This window comes from Ctenopharyngodon idella, chromosome 22 (genome assembly GCF_019924925.1).
Source record: "Ctenopharyngodon idella isolate HZGC_01 chromosome 22, HZGC01, whole genome shotgun sequence".
NCBI classification, from domain to species: domain Eukaryota; kingdom Metazoa; phylum Chordata; class Actinopteri; order Cypriniformes; family Xenocyprididae; genus Ctenopharyngodon; species Ctenopharyngodon idella.
Genome location: NC_067241.1, coordinates 12,172,577 through 12,194,209, shown reverse-complemented (window position 1 = coordinate 12,194,209; position 21,633 = coordinate 12,172,577). Strand labels below are relative to the sequence as shown.

General features: G+C 39.0%; 1 protein-coding gene across 5 annotated transcripts; it reads right to left on the bottom strand.

Moving 5' to 3' along the window:
- Positions 1 to 961: 961 nt before the first annotated feature.
- On the bottom strand, positions 962 to 20,739 carry lima1a (LIM domain and actin binding 1a). 5 transcript variants are annotated; one of them, XM_051880992.1, is made up of 11 exons: positions 20,476 to 20,739; positions 18,766 to 18,917; positions 17,363 to 17,405; positions 15,343 to 15,669; positions 8,264 to 8,327; positions 7,863 to 7,969; positions 6,987 to 7,073; positions 5,146 to 5,191; positions 4,817 to 4,860; positions 4,538 to 4,671; positions 962 to 2,547 (listed from the first exon to the last, which is right to left on the bottom strand). In XM_051880992.1, the coding sequence occupies exons 2-11, from the start codon at positions 18,885 to 18,887 to the stop codon at positions 1,599 to 1,601; spliced, it is 1,923 nt and encodes a 640-aa protein (XP_051736952.1). In that variant the 5' UTR covers positions 18,888 to 18,917; positions 20,476 to 20,739; the 3' UTR covers positions 962 to 1,598. The 5 variants fall into 5 exon arrangements, with proteins under 5 accessions (XP_051736952.1, XP_051736953.1, XP_051736956.1 ...); XM_051880993.1 differs by having other exon boundaries at positions 6,996 to 7,073; XM_051880996.1 differs by lacking the exons at positions 17,363 to 17,405; positions 18,766 to 18,917; positions 20,476 to 20,739 and adding exons at positions 15,908 to 15,925; positions 16,034 to 16,141.
- Positions 20,740 to 21,633: the final 894 nt, after the last annotated feature.

Here is a 21,633-nt window from a genome sequence, read left to right as displayed (position 1 = left end):
TGCATCACAGTTTGTTGCGCATGGAGCTGCATAGCCGCAGACCAGTCAGGGTGCCCATGCTGACCCCTGTCCACCACTGAAAGCACCAACAGTGGGATCGTGAGCATCAGAACTGGACCACGGAGCAATGGAAGAAGGTGGCCTGGTCTGATGAATCACGTTTTCTTTTACATCACGTGGATGGCCGGGTGCATGTGCGTGGCTTACCTGGAGAACATGGCACCAGGATGCACTATGGGAAGAAGCCAAGGAAACCTTGGGTCCTGCCATCTATGTGGATGTTCCTTTGACACGTACCACCTACCTAAGCATTGTTGCAGACCATGTATACCCTTTCATGGAAACGGTATTGCCTGGTGGCTGTGGTCTCTTTCAGCAGGATAATGTGCCCTACCACAAAGCAAAAATGGTTCAGGAATGGTTTGAGAAGCACAACAACCAGTTTGAGGTGTTGAGTTGGCCTCCAAATTCCCCAGATCTCAATCCATCTGTGGGATGTGCTGAACAAATAAGTCCGATCCATGGAGGCTCCACCTCGCAGCTTACAGGACTTAAAGGATCTGCTGCTAACATCTTGGTGCCAGATACCACAGCACACCTTCAGGGGTCTAGAGGAGTCCATGCCTCGACGGGTCAGGGCTATTTTGGCAGCAAAAGGGGGACCAACACAATATTAAGAAGGTGGTCATAATGTTATGCCTGATCGGTGTGTGCATATAAATATACACACACAAACTCACACACATTTACCAACATGCAATGTTATGTATGAATGCAATTTTATTACTTTGACTTTCACTGTAGTTTCCCTACTGGTTACAATTGTGACCAAAAATAAATCTTTATAACTTTATAAAAAGGCATTGTTTAATTAGGCTATCCAGGGAGTAAAATACATATGCTCACTTTGCTGGGAAAAATATTGGATTGGGTCAATGTAAGTAAAACAAAGCTCTCTTGCTCAAGATTTTGAAGTAGTAAATTTATTTGAAACAAAAAGTATTACATGATATTTGGTCCCATGATAAAAAAAAAAGTGACATTTAAAATAGTTAAATAATACAATTTTGCAATAAAACATTGAAAGGTTGCCAATTCAATCAAATGTGGTACAGCCAGGGCGTGTTTTAACATAAAGTACATTCAAGTGCATTACAGTAGTGATAGACCACTTGTGTGAAAAAAGATGGGTGATTGAACTAACCGTACTAAGATTGGCCTAATAATCACCTCTTAAAACAATATCAAAAACATTTTTTCTTTTCAGTTGTTTGGAAATGCATACATTTTTAAATTGAACAGCAGCAGAATAAGATATTCTAATCTATTATATAAAATATAGAAAAAGTACCAAACAAATTAAAATTTCATAAAACTAGGCCTGAAGAGACTGTATGCGCTCTAGTGTATTGTCTAGACTAGAGAAACCTTCCTGACAACTACTTAGTTTTTAGTTCATTTACATTTATAGGCACATGTAAAAGCTGAAGACATGAAAAAAACTGCACAAAAGACAGACAGAGACCTACAACGGAGACTACATGAAAATACGCTGGTGCTTCTGAGAAATGAAAGTCCACGGACATCTAATCTATCACTCAGACCACATCATCCTCATCCTCGTCGTAGTAATGACGGTTCCTCTTAATGAGGTCCTCCACGGAGACATCAGCTCTATCTTCCTCAGCTTCCTCTCCATCCCAGAAGCCCACATCTTGTGAGGCCTGGTTCTCCTCGGGATCCAGCCCAGACTCGCTCTCGGGCGACAATGGAGGACTGTTGTCCGGTGAGCTGCATTTCAGAGAGGAAAGTTCCTCTTCCTGTGCTTCCACTTTCTCCTCCTGTTCCATCCTTTCCTCATTGTCTTCCTCCTTGGTTTCACCCTGTTCCTCCTCTTCTGATTGGTTGTTTTCAGTCATGTCCTCGGAAGAGATCAGCGTGTCTGTAGTGGAAGAGACGGGTGACATTTCCTCCTCCGAGTCTGGCTTCTCATTTGAAGGAGATCTTTGGCATCTCTTGTTGGGTTGAGTGACTGGGGCAGAGCTGAAGATGGAAAATGGTTTGCTTCTCTCCTTGAGTGAAACGCTCCTGCGAATCTTTGGAAGATCAGATTGGTCTGAGTTGTTTGATACAGAGTCGCCCTCTGGAGGCCATTTCGGGCGGATGGGTTTGATGCCACTGCTGTCAGTAGCTGCACACACATGGGTTGCGCTTTCATCCCCTTCTGTCTGCGGAGGCCAGGATATCTTGAGTCGTCCCATCTCCAGTGGCTTCTCCACCCTCTCAGAGGCGGCCTGGGTTCGGGTCTCTAAAGTGGCCGCAAGCACGTTAACCTTAACCAGTGGAGACTCCTCTACTGTTGGGCTGGAGGTTGTTTCTTGAGGTGACAGCTTCACTTGCTCCTCGGTTCCTTCTCCTCGAGTCTCCCAAAGCTCCTTATGGGGTCGGTGGCCGAAACCCTCATCATAGTTGCCCTTGGCTTTAAACAGCTGGCAGAAGTGTGGCTTGCAGTAGACGTTGTTGTGCAAAGAAGCATAGTTCACCAGACTGTCCAAAAGAGGGCGGCAAAACAGAGGGAGAAATTAGAAACAAATCAAACTGAACATCAGTTAAATACTCATAGGTCCTGTCCTAAATGCATTAAATGTCCATTTTAGTGCTGCAGGGATGATGTATGTTTGTACGCCAAAACCTGGAAATGTGTTTTAGCACTTCTGGTTTTATTGTCCTGAAGTCAATGGGATTTGGTTAAATGCCTGAAATATGCACAAGTTAAACACAAGTTCAAGATATTTTCACTTTAAGTATACCTCCCTCGTGATTTTTTTAAGCTCGTCTTGAAAAATGTGGCTGCTAACAAGTGGCTAAATGGGACTACAGAGGTCATCGGAGGACATTAAATGTCATTGCACTGAACAGGTAAACTCATCTACTGACTAGTCTGCTTTTACAGCCTCATTGTGTCTATAATCACACTCTTGCAAACTATTTTAACTCCAACAAGGAATGTGTTTTTACATAAAGACTGAAAGAGTTGTCAGAACTCTGAATGTTGGTGAGGCTGAAGTCATGTGACCATGGTAGTTCGTTTGTAGCCTTCAGAAGAAGAAAAAACTAAACAGAACGCTAAATTCACGGAGTGTTTAGGGTCGAAAACCATATATTTTAATAACAGATGTGAATCTCAAACTGTCATGTTCATTACAACTTAAATACAGTATTCGAGCCTCCTGTATGCACGAGTATCCGACGTCAAGTTGTCAACCCATTCACGGTTAGCGCGGTTAGTTTACCTGTGATAAAGAAAACTCAAACGAGTTGTTCAACGGTTGTTACTAATGAAGTAAATATCTAAAAGATTCTGATGTCCGTGACATTGGATAGTTTTATCACAGCTAACTCTTCACGAGTCCAATATAGGCGCGAGTTCCTCAGTCAAATTTAAATTAACCGTTTGTGTTTTCTTTTCCTGACTGGAAAGCGAGCGTTTGAGTCGCGCGCAGACAACAAAACTGGCGGGAGCAAAGCGCTTCACTTTTACCGCGAACTGCTAGCCGGTTAATCTGTGGACGACGACAATGACTGGATATGAAGCCTTCAAGTGATAAACAGCTCATATCTCCATCTCTGTAAGTTACCGCAACCACACGTGAAATACACATACTAGACGTGGCTCTCTCCTAGTCACAGACAACTAGTTGTCCATTACGGTTCTGTTCACACAGCAAGGGTTCGCCGAAAATTAGGTTGTGAGTCCTGAAAATGTACGGCTGTGAGTTTGGTTACAGATCACGTTTGTCTCTTTCGTAAATAATTGTATGTCAATAACTGTATGTCAACGTATTAAGCACTAAAATACATAACTGACAACCGTATTCCGATGTTATGAACGTAACCATTATAATTAGCCTACTTCAAATAATTTAGTCGCAAATAATAACCTAAAACGGTAAAACACTTTGTTAGCGTGTTAATTACTTAAACACATTATATGGCATAGGCTATATGGCAATAATCAGATATTCAACACAAACATAAATGTTATAACCTATATCTGCACAAAATGACTCAAATTCACAAATAAATTTAACTTAAACCATAAAGAATTTATAAAATTGCATTTAAATAGTGTACTTAATGATATTTCAGAAGATTGTATTTTTATAACAACAGTTTTTACATGTTTAATATATAAAATGTTTAAATTTTTGATTTAATTTAGCATGTCTCATCAAATAAAATGTACTTAGGCCCAATAAAATTTGATACCATTAAAAAAAAAAAAAAAAAGACTCGCATAAATGTGAATGACAAAAGATTGACTAAATTTAAAAGATATTTCTGCCAGTCAACAAAACTATGTAAAATAAAAACAGTAAAAAGTAACACTGGATGTTGAGCAAGCAAATAGGGGACACCCAGAAGCACCCCTCTCCAACATAAATTGGCAAATGGGAGACCCAACAGTCTTGTGTACTACTGCTAGTCCACATCAAGTGTGCCAGCTGGATCAGAGCCTTGGATCTCTTGCCCTCACCTGAGTTTAGTGTTGCAGTAGGCACAGCGGAAGCAGGTGTTGTGGTAAATCTGCTGATTCGCAACAAGTTTCTCTAGCGGGTACACAGTCTTAAGGCACATCACACAGGTTTCACGGACAGGCAAACGGAACTTCTACAAGTGCACAAAAACGTACAAATATTTTAGCCAAAGTGACAAGCCATGTCTGTATTTTTCAATGACTATACTAAATGCAAACAGAGATAAAACTATATTGTAAATAAAGAAAAATATATTTATTTATTAACTGAATACTCACCCTAACAGCTTTAGACTGGTTTTGTTCAGGACTTATAACAGAGCCTGTAAATGGAGAGAACAGTGATTTTTTACATTGCAGAAAAATAACCGCTAGAGGGCGCTGGGATACAAAGTGACTAACAGGATGTGCATGACAAGACTTGTATAATAAAACATGATCATGCAAGATGACTCGTTTAATAAAGCATGATCAGTTCTCACTGTGTCATAATACTTAAAACAGAGTTGAACCTAGATTAATAGGTTCAAATCATAAAAGTACAAAATTTTCACTCATGATTTGTATGTCATTAATATGTTTGCAAGAGACTACAAGCAGAAACTCACCATTCCTGTCTGCAGTGGGACTTTTCAAAGTGTTGGATTCAGAGCACTGCAGATACAAAGAGAAGTAATGAGGCAAGTGCCAGAAACATTTAGTACCAAAAAAACAAACAAACAAAAAAAAAAAAAAAAAAAAAACGGTACAATCTGTTACTGTTTTAACATGAAACTGCATTTGTAACCCTTTTTGTTTTCACAACGTGTCATACCCAAATGAAACTGGATATTCAACAAAAATAAAAAGGATGAGAATTTATTATGTATTGAATCATGAAAAGTGGGTGAAAGAGTCAGATGGTCAATTAGACCAGAATCATTTATTAAAGTGCCTCTTTCATGCTATTTTAAACATTCCTCGTTTTGTTTTGGAGGTCTGCAACAATAAGTTTACATGCATCCAAGGTCAAAAAACACTTTCCATAATGTACATTCGAGGATTTGGTCTCTCTAAACCCCTCCTTTCCAAGCCCCGGCTCTGCTCGGTCAGATGACCCAGTCTGTTGTGATTGGTCTACCGCTTACAGCGTGCATTGGAAACGAAACAGCCATTACCATATCTGAATTTCAGCTCCGGATCTTCCTCCGCACTTCATACACAGTGACACGAACAGTAATAATGGTATCGGTTTTACCCAAGCGGCAACCTTCAGGTCTCTCACTTGAATCCAACACGGAAGTGACTTAAACTGCAATTCATCGACTGGCCGCTAGAGACAGGCTCCAAAAGGGAGTCAATCCCATAGTCCCCCCACCATGTTAAAATGCCCAACTTTACAGCAGAAAAAAAAAAGTCTTAAAGTTCTGCATAATTAAGGGCGTGGCCACTTGAGTGACAGGTGGACTGCCGCTGCTGTCACTACTAGCAGTTTGTCTACTGTCTGTTCGCAGTCATGTCACCTCAGCTAATTCCAGCCGCTGAACTTGGCATCTCTGCCATGTTTGTGCTTTTTGACAAAAAAAAAAAAAGAAAAAAAATGTGTGTATGAAATAGGCCTGTAATTACTCAAGAATAGACGGAAAGAGGACTGTGATGTCCACCACCTTTTTTAAGCTAAAATACATTTATTACAACCTTTTGGACACTGTAGTAATTTAAGTTGTATTGTCTACATGTAAAGTAGCTTGTGAAGTAACATATAGCATTAGCTCCTTAGCCTGAGCCAACTTGATCACGTCGAGCTAGGCGGGCGTGGTTTCAGCAACCAGGCACCTCAGCCTCACTCAAGTCCTGCTTCTTTGCCCATTTCCGATTATCCGGGAGTGATGCGCTGCCAGCCAGCTCCGCCCACTTTGGGCTTCCAAAAATGCTCTTCAGAAACCTACGGGTGACGTCACGGACACTACGTCCATTGTTTTATAATGTCTATAATTTTGCCGTAACAATTCCAGTGAGAATCCTCATCTTTTGGAAGTGCATGCAAAGTGGAGTCGCAGAAAACAGCATCTTCAACAACACAACATGTTGCTTCTCAGCTACAACTAGTGTTTGAGGGCGGGTCAAAGTATTAAGCAGACTTTGTTCATGGGCAGCCAATGAAGACCATAGGCTGTTTGTTACAAATCTACATAGATGTTTTTCAGAAGTAAGACTGGAATTGCTGAGGACTTGTTTCGGCAGTTCAGAATCGATTCTTTCTTTATTTGTCACGCAAGTTAATCTTTAAAACTTTGCAGACCTTTTACATTCACAAACAGCTATTACACACTACATGAAAAGTAGGCCAATATATATATATATATATATATATATTATATATATATATAAAAATATAAATAATAGGGGCACTTTAAAATACAAATAGGATGAATTCATTCACAGGATTTCACATTGGCAAGACCCTTACAGTTCTTACCACATCAGCAGACACTGGTGGCACATTTTCCTTCTGCTTCCCACTGTGACTGCGGACTTCATTGTCTGCTGGTTCACTCTACCAAAACCAGAAACACAAAAAGGGAAAAGGTTATCAGTGAGCATGGGCTCCCTTAAAGGAACAGTTCATCCAAGAATGAACATTCTGTCTTAATTTACACACCCTGAAATCATTCCAAACCTATGACTTACTCCTCAGGCAACAAAAACGAAAATCTTCTTTAGTTAATGGGGGACCTCAAACTTCAGAAAAGTATGCGAAAGTATTATTAAAATATCATGAAATGGTCCATATGATTATATTTCAAGTCATATGACAGATGTACATGGAAAAACGGCCCAAACTTTACGTCATTATTCTCTGATGATCTTGACATCCTCCCCTCCCTCTCTCAAACCAGATCAGTCCTATTCATGAATAAATTATTCAGATGGGTTTTGTGAAGATTCATTAAATCATTCTTTTAAATTGAATTTTTTTCATTCACATATTGGATATCTCTACCTGTAGCACAGCTCAAAAAGAAGATTTTTACAGAGATTTTTAAATCAACTTAAAAGTAGTCCATACAACTTGTGTGAAAAGCTTCAGTCCCTGTTCATTTTAATAGCATGAAAAAGCATGGAAAATTGTTTTCCACTGAGTAAAGAAAGTCATATTGGTTTGGAACTAAACCAGAGTGAGTAAATCACATCTCTTTCATGTTTTGGGCGAACTATGCCTTTAAACAAAATACAAATAGTGTCATGACAGCTGACAGCAGACATATTGCATCTGATGAAATCATAAGAAGTGACAGTAATTGAGGGAGAGATTTATTGTGAAAGGGGTGGGGGTTGCACTCACAGTGGGGGAGGAAGGGAAATCATGCTTAGTCACAGCTGCCTGGTACATGGCCATTCTGTCCCTGAGAGGGGTTGACTCCATCATTTTGACTCCAGAGTCAAGACTTTCTGTGAATTAAGGAAGAGAAAAAAAAAAGAGTCAGTGAGGTCTCTGATAACTCATACAATGATTAAAAAAAAAAAAAAAAAAAAAAAAGCACATGTGCCAGAGAAAATGAGAGCCACAAGGTCAAAGTGGGAATGGGAAACAGGAATTTCCACAGAACTTCCATCAGCACTTTCCAGAAAGCTGATTCTTACAGTGTTGCAAAAAGGAAACAGGAAGTTCAAGATGTCAGATCATGTAACAGAAAACATATTGTACAAACTATCAGACGTTTAATGTCATGTTTGATTCTGTACCTCTATCTCCTGGTTCCATATTCTCAGATCCACTGTCTCCTGTTTTCCCAGATTCTCTGGACACCTAAACAGACAAAGAAACGTGTGTTAATGAAGAGTGCTAAGAACAGAACAAAGACAAAGAGAGCATTTAAAAGTCCTTAAAGTCAACGTGAACAGCCACTTGCCACATTTGAACTACTTTATTGTGATGCATTTCAGAATGAAACAGGATATTCAATGAGGAACTTAACTCTGATTTCATAGAATTTAAAGTCAAAGCCAATGCAGATCTGATCCCATCTCTCTCTAATTTCCTGTTTCTCTATACTGTAAAGTCTAATTGACTTTTATTAAAATGTAAAGCTTAATAAATATTTAAAATGATTATTCATAGCAAACTGGCTCAAACTGCACCCATCTTCAACGTATATAAAACATGTTATTTACAAAATTCAAATAATGTTATGTGATTGCTAGGGCATTGTGAATAGTTGCTAAGGCATTGCTAGATCATTGCTCGGGTATTTTGGGTGGTTTCCATGGTGTTGCTATGCAGTTGCTTGGTTCTTTCAGATGGCGGCTAGAGTGCCTCTAAGTGGCTGCTCTGGCATTCTGGACAGTTGCTAAGGCATTGCTAGACTGTTGCGGGTGTATTCTGGGTGATTGCCATGGGATGCTGTTGCTACAGTGTTCTATGTGGTTTTTAGCCTGTTGCTATGTGGTTACTAGGGTGTTCCAGATGGTTAGTAAGGTTTCACTAAGCTTCACTAGCTGTATACGTAAAAATTGTTTCGTATCGGCGTTTCGTCCTGACGGATCTGGTGTTTTGGGAGCCTGAAACTGCTATTTTGTGAAACCGGGTCCCAGAGTGGATAAATCTGAAAACGACACCCTTGCGTTTTCATGTGTACAGCCAATCCGTATATTTTGTGAAACGATGATGTCATCACCCCACGTCTCGACTCTAGTCAGACACCGCTACGTCACGTATCAGCAACAACAACAACAACGGCAGACTACCACGCGCAAGGTTTGTGTGCATGCTCCAAGTCTTCTTCTCCGTTTTTAGTGTATCTCTGTGGCATTACAGCGCCACAATCTGGTCTGGCATGTATACTACATCACTTTGAGTCGGTTTCATGTGTACGCAGATATTTCTTGAGACGATGCCGTGTTTACAGAATTTTTTTTTTTTTAGAATGAGGGAACGATTGGATTCCAGATGGTTGCTATGATGTCACTAAGTGGCTGCTAGGGTGTTGCTAGGTGGTTCCTAGCAACACACTCAACTCTCTATGGCTTGAGTCCCTCCTTCAATGTAAGTCAATGGGGTTTTTCAGTATTTTATCGGCAAGCCTTATTCTGTGTGGGACGAGTTACGCTCCAAAGGTTAATACTCTGGGTAAGGGGTTTGTTCAAATCCCCTAACCCTAAGTATGAGCTAAAGTAATAATGATGCTTACTTTAGCAAACAGCACTAATTAGTAAGGTGACAAGAGACATTTAAAGCCATGACAGCAGTGTTTAAACATGTCTCCTGCTCTGGCTGGCCAGCTCCTCCACTGGCATCAATAATCCTCTAATGAGCTCTGAGAGAGCCGTGGACAGACACCAGCGTCTGGCTTTACTGCCACAACAACTCCAACACACACAGCATGCAATTCTACACCGGTGGACTGAGACACACGGAGACCAGAACAAACCAGTGGAAAACATCACTGTTACTAAACTGACCCAACAATTTGGTGCCCTGTTAATACAGCTGAATTGTATTACCTAAGATTCAACATTAAATAAAAAGAGCTACTTCTGTCACAATGTTTGGTCGATAAACTTTTCCGTAAGATGATTAACTGGAAACGTATAGGTCTATATAAAGTTCGTCATTCATTCCTACTCACCATTTTGCATTTTTTATTGTAGTGGTATTACTTACTTCTCTGCTTTTGTTTCAGAAAATGACAGACAATTAGACAAAGACATTACAAACATTTACTTTTCAAGAAGTGCCTAACAACACTGCAATCAAACCCAGCACAAACACATCCTCCAGAAAGTCTGCTGTATCCATTGTCATTGTTCTCAGGAAAGCAGCACGACAGGAACTAAAACTGACATCATCCCACCGAACAGAGAGTTTCCACATGTAACAATATCAGTATCGATCTGAAAGCCGTGTGTCTTACCTATTTAAAATCAGACAGACAAAAACGGGCGGTCCGCAGTGATTCCTGGAGATTTACAGAGCCGAGTCTGTCTGACTAAAGCCCGGCAGTGCTCTGAGAGCAGATTAGAGACGGTGAGCATGCCAGTGTTTTGCTGGCAGCAGCGGGAGAGATGGAGAGGGGGAGGGCCGAGAGGGTGGGGTGGGGTAGGCAGCTGGCTGAACCTCTAAACCCAACAAGGGGGCTGAAACCGGCCCACCCCCCAATCATGGATTAGCCATCAGCAGGGCTGTAAGGGGATCCAGCCGGCCAGGCATCAGTGCTGCGTCTCCAGGCTGGTGTGCTGACACCAGGGGAGCGGGAAATAAACACAGTACAAAAGGCAAAGGCAGAACAGCCACAGGGGGCTTCAGCCCAGACAAAAGACCCTTTATTAATCCAAAACACACAAAAGATAGGAACATCTGAGCCACAGCCTGCCAAAAATGAGGAGCGTCCTTATGTTATCAGAGAATAAAATCTGTGACCAAAAAAATTAAATATACTATATCTATCTATCACATCTGCCAAAAACAGTCACTGTTTGGATTTAAATAGGCAAATACTTAAGAGTCTATGACTGGAACATTATTGCTGTGATTATTATGTTTTTAGCATGTTATATGTTTGGCAGCAGTTCTTCTAACCTTAATTGATGGAGTGTGTAGCTTTTTATTTCTTAAAGGGTTAGTTCACCCAAAAATGAAAGTTCTGTCATTTATTACTCACCCTCATGCCGTTCCACACCCGTAAGACCTTCATTCATCTTCGGAACACAAATTAAGATATTTTTGTTGAAATCCAATGGCTCAGTGAGGCCTCCATAGCCAGCAATGACATTTCCTCTCTCAAGATCCGTAAAGGTACTAAAAACATATTTAAATCAGTTCATGTGAGTACAGTGGTTCAATATTAATATTATAAAGCAACGAGAATATTTTTGGTGCGCCAAAAAAAGCAAAATAACGACATATAGTGAAGGCCAATTTCAAAACACTGCATCAGGAAGCATTGGAGCGTTATGAATCAGCGTGTCGAATCATGATTCGGATCGCATGTCAAACTGCTGAAGTCACGTGATTTCAGCAGTTTGGCGGTTTGACATGCGATCCCAATCATGATTCGACACGCTGATTCATAACGCTCCGAAGCTTCCTGATGCAGTGTTTTGAAATCGGCCATCACTATATAAGTCGTTATTTTGGTTTTTTTGGCGCACCAAAAATATTCTCGTTGCTTTATAATATTAATATTGAACCACTGTACTCACATGAACTGATTTAAATATGTTTTTAGTACCTTTATGGATCTTGAGAGAGGAAATGTCATTGCTGGCTATGGAGGCCTCACTGAGGCATCGGATTTCAACAAAAATATCTTAATTTGTGTTCCGAAGATGAATGAAGGTCTTATGGGTGTGGAACGGCATGAGGGTGAGTAAGAAATGACAGAATTTTCATTTTTAAGTGAACTAACCCTTTAAGCAACCATGTAGGAAGACGTATCATGGTTGGCCATATTCCAGGATGACAAAGCCAAGATTTATCAGGCTCAAATTGTGAAAGAATAGTTGGGAGGGAGCATGAAGAATCATTTTCACACATGAATTGGCACCTCTGAGTCCAGACCTTAAATTCATTGAAAGTCTTTGGACTTATGTGCTGGAGTAGACTTTACAGAGTGCTCGACTCTTGCATTGTCAAAGACATCACATTTATTTCCATCAAGAGGTGCATCAATTTTTGGTCAAGATCTTGTATTGACAATGCAAGAGTCGAGCACTCTGTAAAGTCACTCCAGCACATCCCAAAGACTTTCAATGAATTTAAGGTCTGAACTCAGAGGTGCCAATTCACGTGTGAAAACGATTCATGTCATTAATTACTCACCCTCATGTCGTTCTACACCCATAAGGCCTTCATTCATCTTCAGAACACAAATTAAGATATTTTGATAAAATCTGAGAGGTTTTTTTTAATATTCCATTGAAAGCAATGAAATTACCACATTCAATGTCCAGAAAAGTAGTAAAAACATCATTAAAGTAGTCAACATTGGTTGACAGTGGTTCATAACCTTAATGTTATGAAGCGACGAGAATACTTTTTGTGCACCAAAACAAAACAAAAATAACGCCGGCTCATTTAGTTTTGTTTCTGCGCACAAAAAGTATTCTCGTCGCTTCATAACATTAAGGTTGAACCACTGTAGTCACGTTGACTATTTTAACGATGTTTTTACTACTGTTCTGGACATTAAATGTGGTAATTTCGTTGCTTTCGATGGAGGATAAAAAAAAAAAAAAAAAACTCTCGGATTTCATCAAAATATCTTAATTTGTGTTCTGAAGATGAATGAAGGTCTTACGGGTGTGGAACGACATGAGGGTGAGTAACTAATGACAGAATTTAATTTTTGGGTGAACTAACCCTTTAATAATAATTAATTAGAAGGATTATTATTATTATTACTATTATGACACAAAAATGCTAATAAATTTATAAAACAGACCGTATTATAAATATTGTCAGTTAGTCTGATTATTCATTCTGCTGCTTCTTTCTACAACTAATGACGTATCCCGGATGGCAAAAGTCTAGTTTCTTACAAAACATGTCCACCCTACAGACACTGCACATCATCACGACTAATCATATCTAAAACTTCTCTTTATTAACTGTTCATTAGTCAGTTCAACTCTCCAAGCACCCCAAATTCAATATCCAGCAACATTCATAAAACAAATCTCTGCAGGAGATTTTTAAAAAATGCTGGAGGAGGTGGATGATGAATTCACTTAATTTCAGTCAGTCTCTCTCCCTCATGACCATCCCTCAGGTTAAAGGGGAGAAGTTTGGCTTTGATGAGAGCAGAGAGCTCGAACCCTGCAGCGATCATGTGGACGTTTATCTCATGACATCAACCCCCCAGTGAGAACAGCAAAGACTCTCAATGAGAGCAACCTCATCCCTGTTGAATGATGAAAATGTCTTTTGAGAGGTGGAGTTCGAGGTTTAACCCAAAACTAAAACTTTGTGGCTTTGCGTGAGGGAAAAAAAATTAAGTCAATTAATTTGAGAACTGCTGCCAGAGTCAGTGAACAGTGTTCTTTTGAGTCATTTCTTTTCCATAAACTGGCTTATCGGACTAAACGATTCACAAGTTCAAATCACTGATGCAGTCATTAAACCACAGAAGCTGAAAGTATAAGGCCTTGGATTATGGAAAAGCCCCTAAACCTTAGTAGGAGCAATAATGATGTTTGCCTTTGGAAGAAGCATAATATGGTGTAGATCAAAACATTGTTCATTGCATGCTAGGACACTTTGAACCACTGGCAATGTGGTGGTAACAGTAAAATGCATTCAGTTTCAGTCTTTCCCTCTCCTCCACCCACACTCCTTTAGCTTACTTTTTTCCAGATCAAATATTGGGCACGATTCGCTTTGCAGTCCATGAAACAAACAAGAGACACCATTGTGTACGGTGAAGTCCCGGTTTATTTTAAACACAAAAAAATGTGATTAAAGAAACAAAATGTCAGATGAAGACGAGGCGTAACTAAAAAGAAACCACAAGAATGTTCATTTCATCTTTAACGGCACAGACTAGCAGAGAACAATAGATCAGTGATTCAAATCAGCGAAGTACAATGGATCTGGTTTCAAAGGAAGCTTAAGAAGATTTTTACATCTTCTGACATAAATGTGAGTGGTTCTTGGCCATTAAAAAAAACTCATCACAACAATGCTAAGGAGTTGTTGGTGTTGCTATGTGGTTGCAAATGTATTCTGAGTGATTTTTAGTTGCACTGCTATGTGGTTACTAGGGTGTCAGTCAAAAGAAGCCACCCCCATTTCTCTATGAGGTTCTATTATTCACTAGACATGGCTCAGGACATTTTTTTGAAAAATTATAAGTCTAATCACTCACAAGTACTATAATACTACAACTTACATGCCAATGTTTAATTCTCAGGGATAGCCTTTTAAACAAAGCACTAACTCAAAGTAACATTTTATACAAAATTAGAGACCACAAACTGACAACAGTTGACCTGCAAGCTGTTTGGCAGAGCAGTGAACCTACTGAAACCTAGAGAGAGATAGACTAGAGCACACTGACTGGTGTCTTCATGATGAGTCACAGACCATGTGACTCACAGCATGACCAGTCTTTTGAACGTTTTAAATACAAGCAGATATCCAGCAAGCAGAACAGACAGATGACAGCAATTAATCAAACTCTTATATACATACATACTATACTTTAAGGGGACATATATGGAAAACAGAACTTCCATTTTGTTTTATACTAAAAGATTGATCTAATATGTACATACTACAACCCTTACAGTGCAAAGCATCCTCCCTAGTACACCTATAATATTTATGAATGTGAACTAAGCAAAAATGGCCTGTTTTTGCTTAGTTCACATTCATAAATATTCTAGGTGGACTGGGGAGGAATGCTTAGTTTGTACTGTTCAGAAGTTTAAGATTTTTAACATTTTTTGAAAAAAACTGCACGTTCAAAACCATCAGTTCATTAACATAGGACCACCCTAATTTACATATCAATACCTCAGTGTTTGCAAAGGTTAGCCAACCATAACAGAGATCATTTACATATTGAAGTCCTAAAACGACAGTAGGCAAAACAGGTTTTTAATTGTGATGGTCATGAAAAAACTATATTTTGACTGTTTTGGTCCAAGAGGCCTCAATGAACATTTTTAAAATGTTCAACAAAAATGTAAAATATACGGCCTTTTTACAATTGCACACAGAATTTAAAATTCCTTCAATACCTACCAAAAAGGTGTTATCTACTAAACTGACAAGTACCTTATTAAGATAATATGTACCGGTTTAGATAATTCGTTGTACTTACGTTGTGAATGGTCTCTCCTTTCTCAAACATCATCTTCAGGCTGTTGAGAGGCACAGTGGGCTTTTCGATGGGCACAGCCCCGGAGGTCTCCACATCTCTTTGCGTCCACTTCTCCATCGGCTCGTCACTGTCACTCAACAGCTGGATGTCAGTGGATTCCAGTGGAGTGTCAACACTGGGCTCTAAGGACTGCTGCTGATGGTTCTCCCTCTGTCTTGAGTGCGTTTTGGGTTCTGGAGATGTAGGCGTTTCGGCTGGTTGTTCCCAGAGCTGCTTTAGGACACTCAGATTGTTGTTGCGCAGGGAAGGAGTCGACTTCTCCGGAGACTGTATCAGAACAAAGAGAATGTTTACTCCTTGGGTTGCTCAACTTTTAAACTCTAATCTTGAGACAAGACAGTCCAGATAGTGGACTCTAACTGTACTGATCTATTCCTATAATCTAAATTGAAGTTAAAACAAACTAAAACAAGATATAGAGATTTAGCTATTGCATTGAGTTTTGAATAAGAGAGCTTTAAACTGAAATTCTGATTAAAATTCTAATTAAAAGTACATTACTCACTGATAAAGTCTCGGAGGCCTTTACACAAGGAAAAGCAGTAAACAGAATTAAATGCTTGAATATCTTGTCAATAGTTGGATTAGTAGTAGTTTGTTAGAAAAGGTCGACTACAAAAGCTTCAGAAACCTGGCGAATGGAAGGAGTGGCTCCGTCAGTCTGTGCTGGTGGAAATGAGGGGGGAAAAAAAAAAAATGCAGCACCAGATGCTAGTCTTTTGAAACTATCTGCATGAGGGAACTAGGCCAACCCCCTTACAACAGGACAGACAAACCAGGAAGAACATAAAAAGGGGAAGTAGAGACAGGAAATGGGGAAAATGAAAGTTTGTGAAAGACATTACATGCTTAGTCCAGGTTGTGTGAAACAATTAACATTTAAGATTTCATAAGAAAAACACTGTTTTAAGTTTTAATTGTTAATGAATATAAACAGACTTTAAAATTTGTGTTAAAGTATTTAGAATTCTGGACACAGGCATAAATTACTTTTAAAACAAGTCATTAATAGCTTAATTTCAGAATACTAATGACTAGAAATGAGTATGTAATGTTTCCTTAATTTTTTTGTAAATATAGCGCAATATGTCACATATGGCATTTTGTACACTATTATTTGCAATAGAGACATTTATGCGAGTTGTCATTATGTTCGTGGATATGTATTTTGCACTTTTGCATGCATAAATGTCAAAATTAGAACTTTTCAATTCTAGAAAATAACAACAAACAATCAGCTAGAAATTTGAATATAAATCTATTTAGCCAAAAATCTGTCGACAAGCACTAAATATAATCTAGATTTCTATTGTATGTTCACATACAAAAGCAACTAAAGCATGCTTGACCCTAGCTTTGACCCCTAATGCATGCTACAACAGCTCAAATACTTCTGGTTGATGTTAAGATGTCTTCTGGAGCCAACTACTAAGTTATGAGGCCTGACGCAAACACTCTGAACTGTCTGCCAAAACGGGCAGAAATCAAAACCTTTCTTTGAACAATTTTAACATAAGCTTCAATGCAAAAGCTATACATGACATGAACCAGCTGCAGTCTCTTTCAAATACAGTCAGATAGCTCATACCTACATCCACAGGAGTTTCATCCTGTACATCGTCATTTCCGCAACTCCTTCATCCTGACAAACACTAACAGTTTCCTGAAGTTTCCTTACAGTATTTATGAAGACACACTATCATTCAGGAGGGCACAGATTGACTGGACCAGTTATGTAAAGCGCATGGGAATTACCTGCAGATTAAGACTTCTAAATAGGGATTAAGATGACTGGACACTGAATGCATGTGTCTAAACAGCAGCAGTAGCACTACATAGATAGACAGACAGACAAAAACAGATAGATAGACAGACATAAAGATAGATAGACAGATAGATAGAGAGACAGGTGATGAGTCATTATAGTAATGTAATGAATAACAAGATGGTGAGAACTCACTTTTTTCTTGTCTGAACTCGTTTCTTCTGCTGCTTTCTGGTACCTGAGAGGAAATAAAGTTGTTCACTCAACTGTTTTCTAGTCCTCAAACTTAAGAGTATCTAGTTTCTGTGCATTTTAAACACTATGATACAAATCTGGCCAATCAACAGATGGAGTTTTTGGCTTATGCTAGTCTGTTTCTAGTTTAAAGGCTGAATCTCCTTTTATCAGCGTAAAAACCAAAAGATCACTTTTGATCATTGGTGGCCTCTAGTGGTCATATATAGCAGTGCAAACAACTAAACTGGACTGTCTTGATTTTGCTTCCAGTTTTATTTTTATGACATGTTAAAAAAGGAAACTTGAAAGCTAGCCTGAAGGGCTTTCAGATACACTAACCATCTGTTGGGGGGACTTAAAAAATTCCCAACCCTTGAAAACAGGAAGTTCAATCTGATTTTCCAAGGAAATCCACGGCATACCAATTCATGGCTCTGAATGTAGGTTAGTTGGAATGAAACAGAGATAAAAGACTATGAAGATAATCATAGTCCTGCATGTCTGAACAAATACAACAGTTAAACCGTTTAAAACAGTCATTTTCCCACACCTATCACAGGTCAGCGATCAGGTTATAAACTATTTAATCCTTCGCTTTGATTTCTTTGATGCTCACTAGTTCAGCTGGCAAATCTACAGTTTTGAGGATGTGGAAGTCATTGATGTATGTGTTAGAGAGGAAGCTAGAGGCAGAACGCTGGAAAAGACATCAGAAAATCTGACAGGAGATGCACTGGAAAAATTCCAGATGCTTGGAGAAATTCCTTTGCACAGGAAACACACTGACTGAGAGCCAATAAAGATGCTTATAATGAGTCGGGCAGCAGACGTTCAGCTGTAAATCAAACATGTACAGTGCGCTTCAATGTCTGAGAGAATTCAATATGGAACTTACATTTAGAAGGTTTTAGGATTCTGACATTGTTAAAACAAGAAATGAAAAAGTCACTTTTTAAATGCAGTAAATGTGTAATTGAACATGTTGCTGATAATATAATTTATACTTAAAAATGGTATTAAATTGCATTAGTGGTCTCAGATTTTGGACCCCACTGTACCTCTGTGTCTGGCTGTTGATGGCATCATTTAAAGATTTAACACCACTTTCATGGTGAACAAAAGATTGAAGAGAAAGAGAAAACCTCCCAATAATGTTGGAGCAAAGGTTTGAACATCATAAACCAATTTAGAACAAAATGGCAGCTTTTAAAACAGAGGTGCCTTGTAAAAAAAAAAAAAAAAAAAAAAGGTTGTGAAGCACTGTCTAAAGAGCACTAAAAGGGGTGCTAAAGTGAAAGCAAATGAGATTAAAATGGCAAGTGAGATCAATTTTAGTTATGCAAATCTTGTAATTTGCTTACTTGGAAAATCGTTCAGCAATGGCCGTGTTTTTTCCTCGCACACCAACAATGGAGAGCTCCTTCGCCGTAACTCGCAAGGACTGTGAAGCCCATTGCCCACGATGAAACGAACTGACTGCCATCTTGGTATCTTGATGTCTTCAGTAGGATTTCTGTTAGGACAGAGAGATTTAACATATGAAAATGAAGACAAAACAACTTGCTCCACCTTTTCGACCTTTACAAGATCCAGTGAAACCCACTGGAAAAATGGAAAACGTTAACCAGACATTAACTTAATGTTTATTCCAATAGGACCCTGGAACCAGACTTGTGAAACAATGGATTGCACTAAATATATAACATTCATTCAATTATACTGAAGGCAACCATGTGATTGCACAATTCAAATGTGTCATGAAATTCCCAAAACACCTGTGCAACATCAGAAAGAGGAAGAAACGACTTTTTCCCATATTACTCTTGTAATGAGTCATTCGGCGCCAGTGCACAACACCTGTAGCAGCTCACCTGATCATTCAGACATGCTGTGACTTATGTCTGATATGGCAGGAAACAGTGGAGCAATATTCTTATCTCACATGATCTCATGCCTGTTAAGGTTCTCACAAATTTCACAGGAAATGGGTAATCTGTGGGCAACCACAAACCTCTCCTTACTCATGTCTTTTTTTAATATAATGGACAGAAATGTTCTGATTTGGTTTCAGTAATAAAACTGCTTCCAATTAAAGAGTTGGGTCAACTAACACAGCATTTTATCTATTCAAGCATGTCCTCCAATCCTTTACAGCCGAGCGGAAGGCTTTGTTTATGGTGATGCAAGGGAAAAGCATCAGCTGAAACGTCAGTGTCCATATCATTGAAGCTGCTGACACAGCAACTGAGTCAACATTACCTCAGATTACTCAAGCATCATGCTTTACAGTTACACAAAACCATAAACAGAACTATAAATGCCTTAAAACTAGCCTGTGATCTCCTAGTTTGAAGCCTGGGAAAGAATCATGTCAAAGTGAGATTTATTAAGTTTTGCTAATCTGAGAGATCTCAAGAGTCTGTTGTATTGAGACATTAGGATGCGACTCAGCAGATGAAACACTCTCTCATAAGTCAGGACTTCCTAAAAGTCAACAAATTAAAGCTGAGGGCTTTCCGCAATTACTGATTTGCTTCAAGGAGACACTCGACAATTCAGCACATGCTACGTACTTCAGTTTAAATGACAGGAGAACATTCAGAGGGTCAATGAAGCAGAAACATCAAACTCAGGTCACATCAACACTTCAGCATGTTTAGACAAGTCTCCAATTCATTCCCAGAAGTTATCCTGAACTCACAAAAAGCAATTTCTACCTAGTCAAAACACTTTTCACTATAGAATTTTACACTCAAATCAACATATTCAGCATTCTGCTACATGTTAAAGCTCTCAAACCTTTTGTAACACACAAAAAAACACTTTCTAAAATCAGTATCTTGGTGTAATACAGAATGAGAAACTGCCATTTTAAGTCAAAAGAAAGCTACCCCTTTCAAATGTACTTAGTAAGTTAGAGAAATCAAATCCAGAAACATATGGCTGGTGAGAATATTGAATCAAACAAAACCATAGAGCATGCCCTCAAAATGCAAAACAACAAGCTTGTGTCCCCTATGAAGATATCAGTAAAAACAAAAGCACACGAAACACAATCAAAACATACATACTCTTAAGTTTGCAGTCTATCAAGCCTCCTCTCTGAATCTTTCAGTGGATGTGCTAAAGAGATTTCTTGTTAGCCTCTCAGTCCTCTCAATGCTCTGAACACTCTGCTCACTCTCTCACATTGTTTGTGAGGGAGGAAATATACTGACTCCTCTCAGCCAATGGGAGGAGAGCTGCTTTGCACCTAGCAGGTAATGCCCCTCCCACTCCAGGACTCAGCAATTCATCATCAGACTCTCAGTTGAACAGACAAAGTGAGTCAACAAGGCTTCTACTCAGTCTGGGAATCCCACAGGATTCCTGGAAGTGAGCAAAAGTCCCCACCTCCATGTCCAGCTCATATTTCAACCCAAAGTCAAAAGAAAAATCCATTAGGACAATAAAGACTGTAAATTGCGTGCAACATTTTTTTTTTTAGTAATTCATTTAAAAAAAAATTTATTTAATTTTCTTCTCATTAGATTATCATCTCTAATAATGTATCATATACCAAAAGCTGTGGGAACAAAGCAGTGGTGTCTCACAGAGGAGCTTCTCCAGGAGTCTTCAGGCTCTCTGGATCAGTTTCATTAATCCCAGTCACATGGAAGTCTTGCTTGAGAATAGGCACAACATTCCACAGTGTTAGATTACGCCTTCCAGCACATTACTAAATATTATTTGAACATATATATATATATGTGTGTGTGTATGTGTGTGTAATTTAGTAGCACATGAGCAATACATTTGTTACTGTATTTGCTAATCTTTGTTAACATTAGTCAAAGGATTACTTCACTTTAAAATGAAAATTACCCTCAAGCCATCCTAGGTGTATATGACTTTCTTCCTTCTGATGAACACAATCGGAGTTATATTAATAAATATTCTGACACGTCCAAGCTTTATAATAGCAGTGAACGGGACCAACGAGTTTGAAGCTCAAGAAAGTGCATCCATCCATCATAAACGTACTCCACACGTCTCCGAGGGGTTAATAAAGGCCTTCTGAAGCAAAGCGATGCGTTTGTGTAAGAAAAATATCCATATTTAACAAGTTATGAAGTAAAATATCTAGCTTCCGCCAGACCGCCTTCCGTATTCAAGTTACGAAGAAAGTGTAATGCCTCTCGCAGTTCAAAACGCTTACGCTATGTTCTACGCTTCCATATTTAACTTAT

What these genes read in the sequence shown, in the direction of transcription:
- lima1a (XM_051880992.1), bottom strand. Translation starts at nt 18,887, where the DNA reads ATGGCAGTCAGTTCGTTTCATCGTGGGCAATGGGCTTCACAGTCCTTG. An exon ending in CGAGTTCAGACAAGAAAAAA is followed by an intron (nt 15,670 to 17,362) that starts GTGAGTTCTCAC and finishes GTTCTGATACAG; the next exon opens with TCTCCGGAGAAGTCGACTCC. An exon ending in CTGCTGATGTGGTAAGAACT is followed by an intron (nt 5,192 to 6,986) that starts GTAAGGGTCTTG and finishes TTGTATCTGCAG; the next exon opens with TGCTCTGAATCCAACACTTT.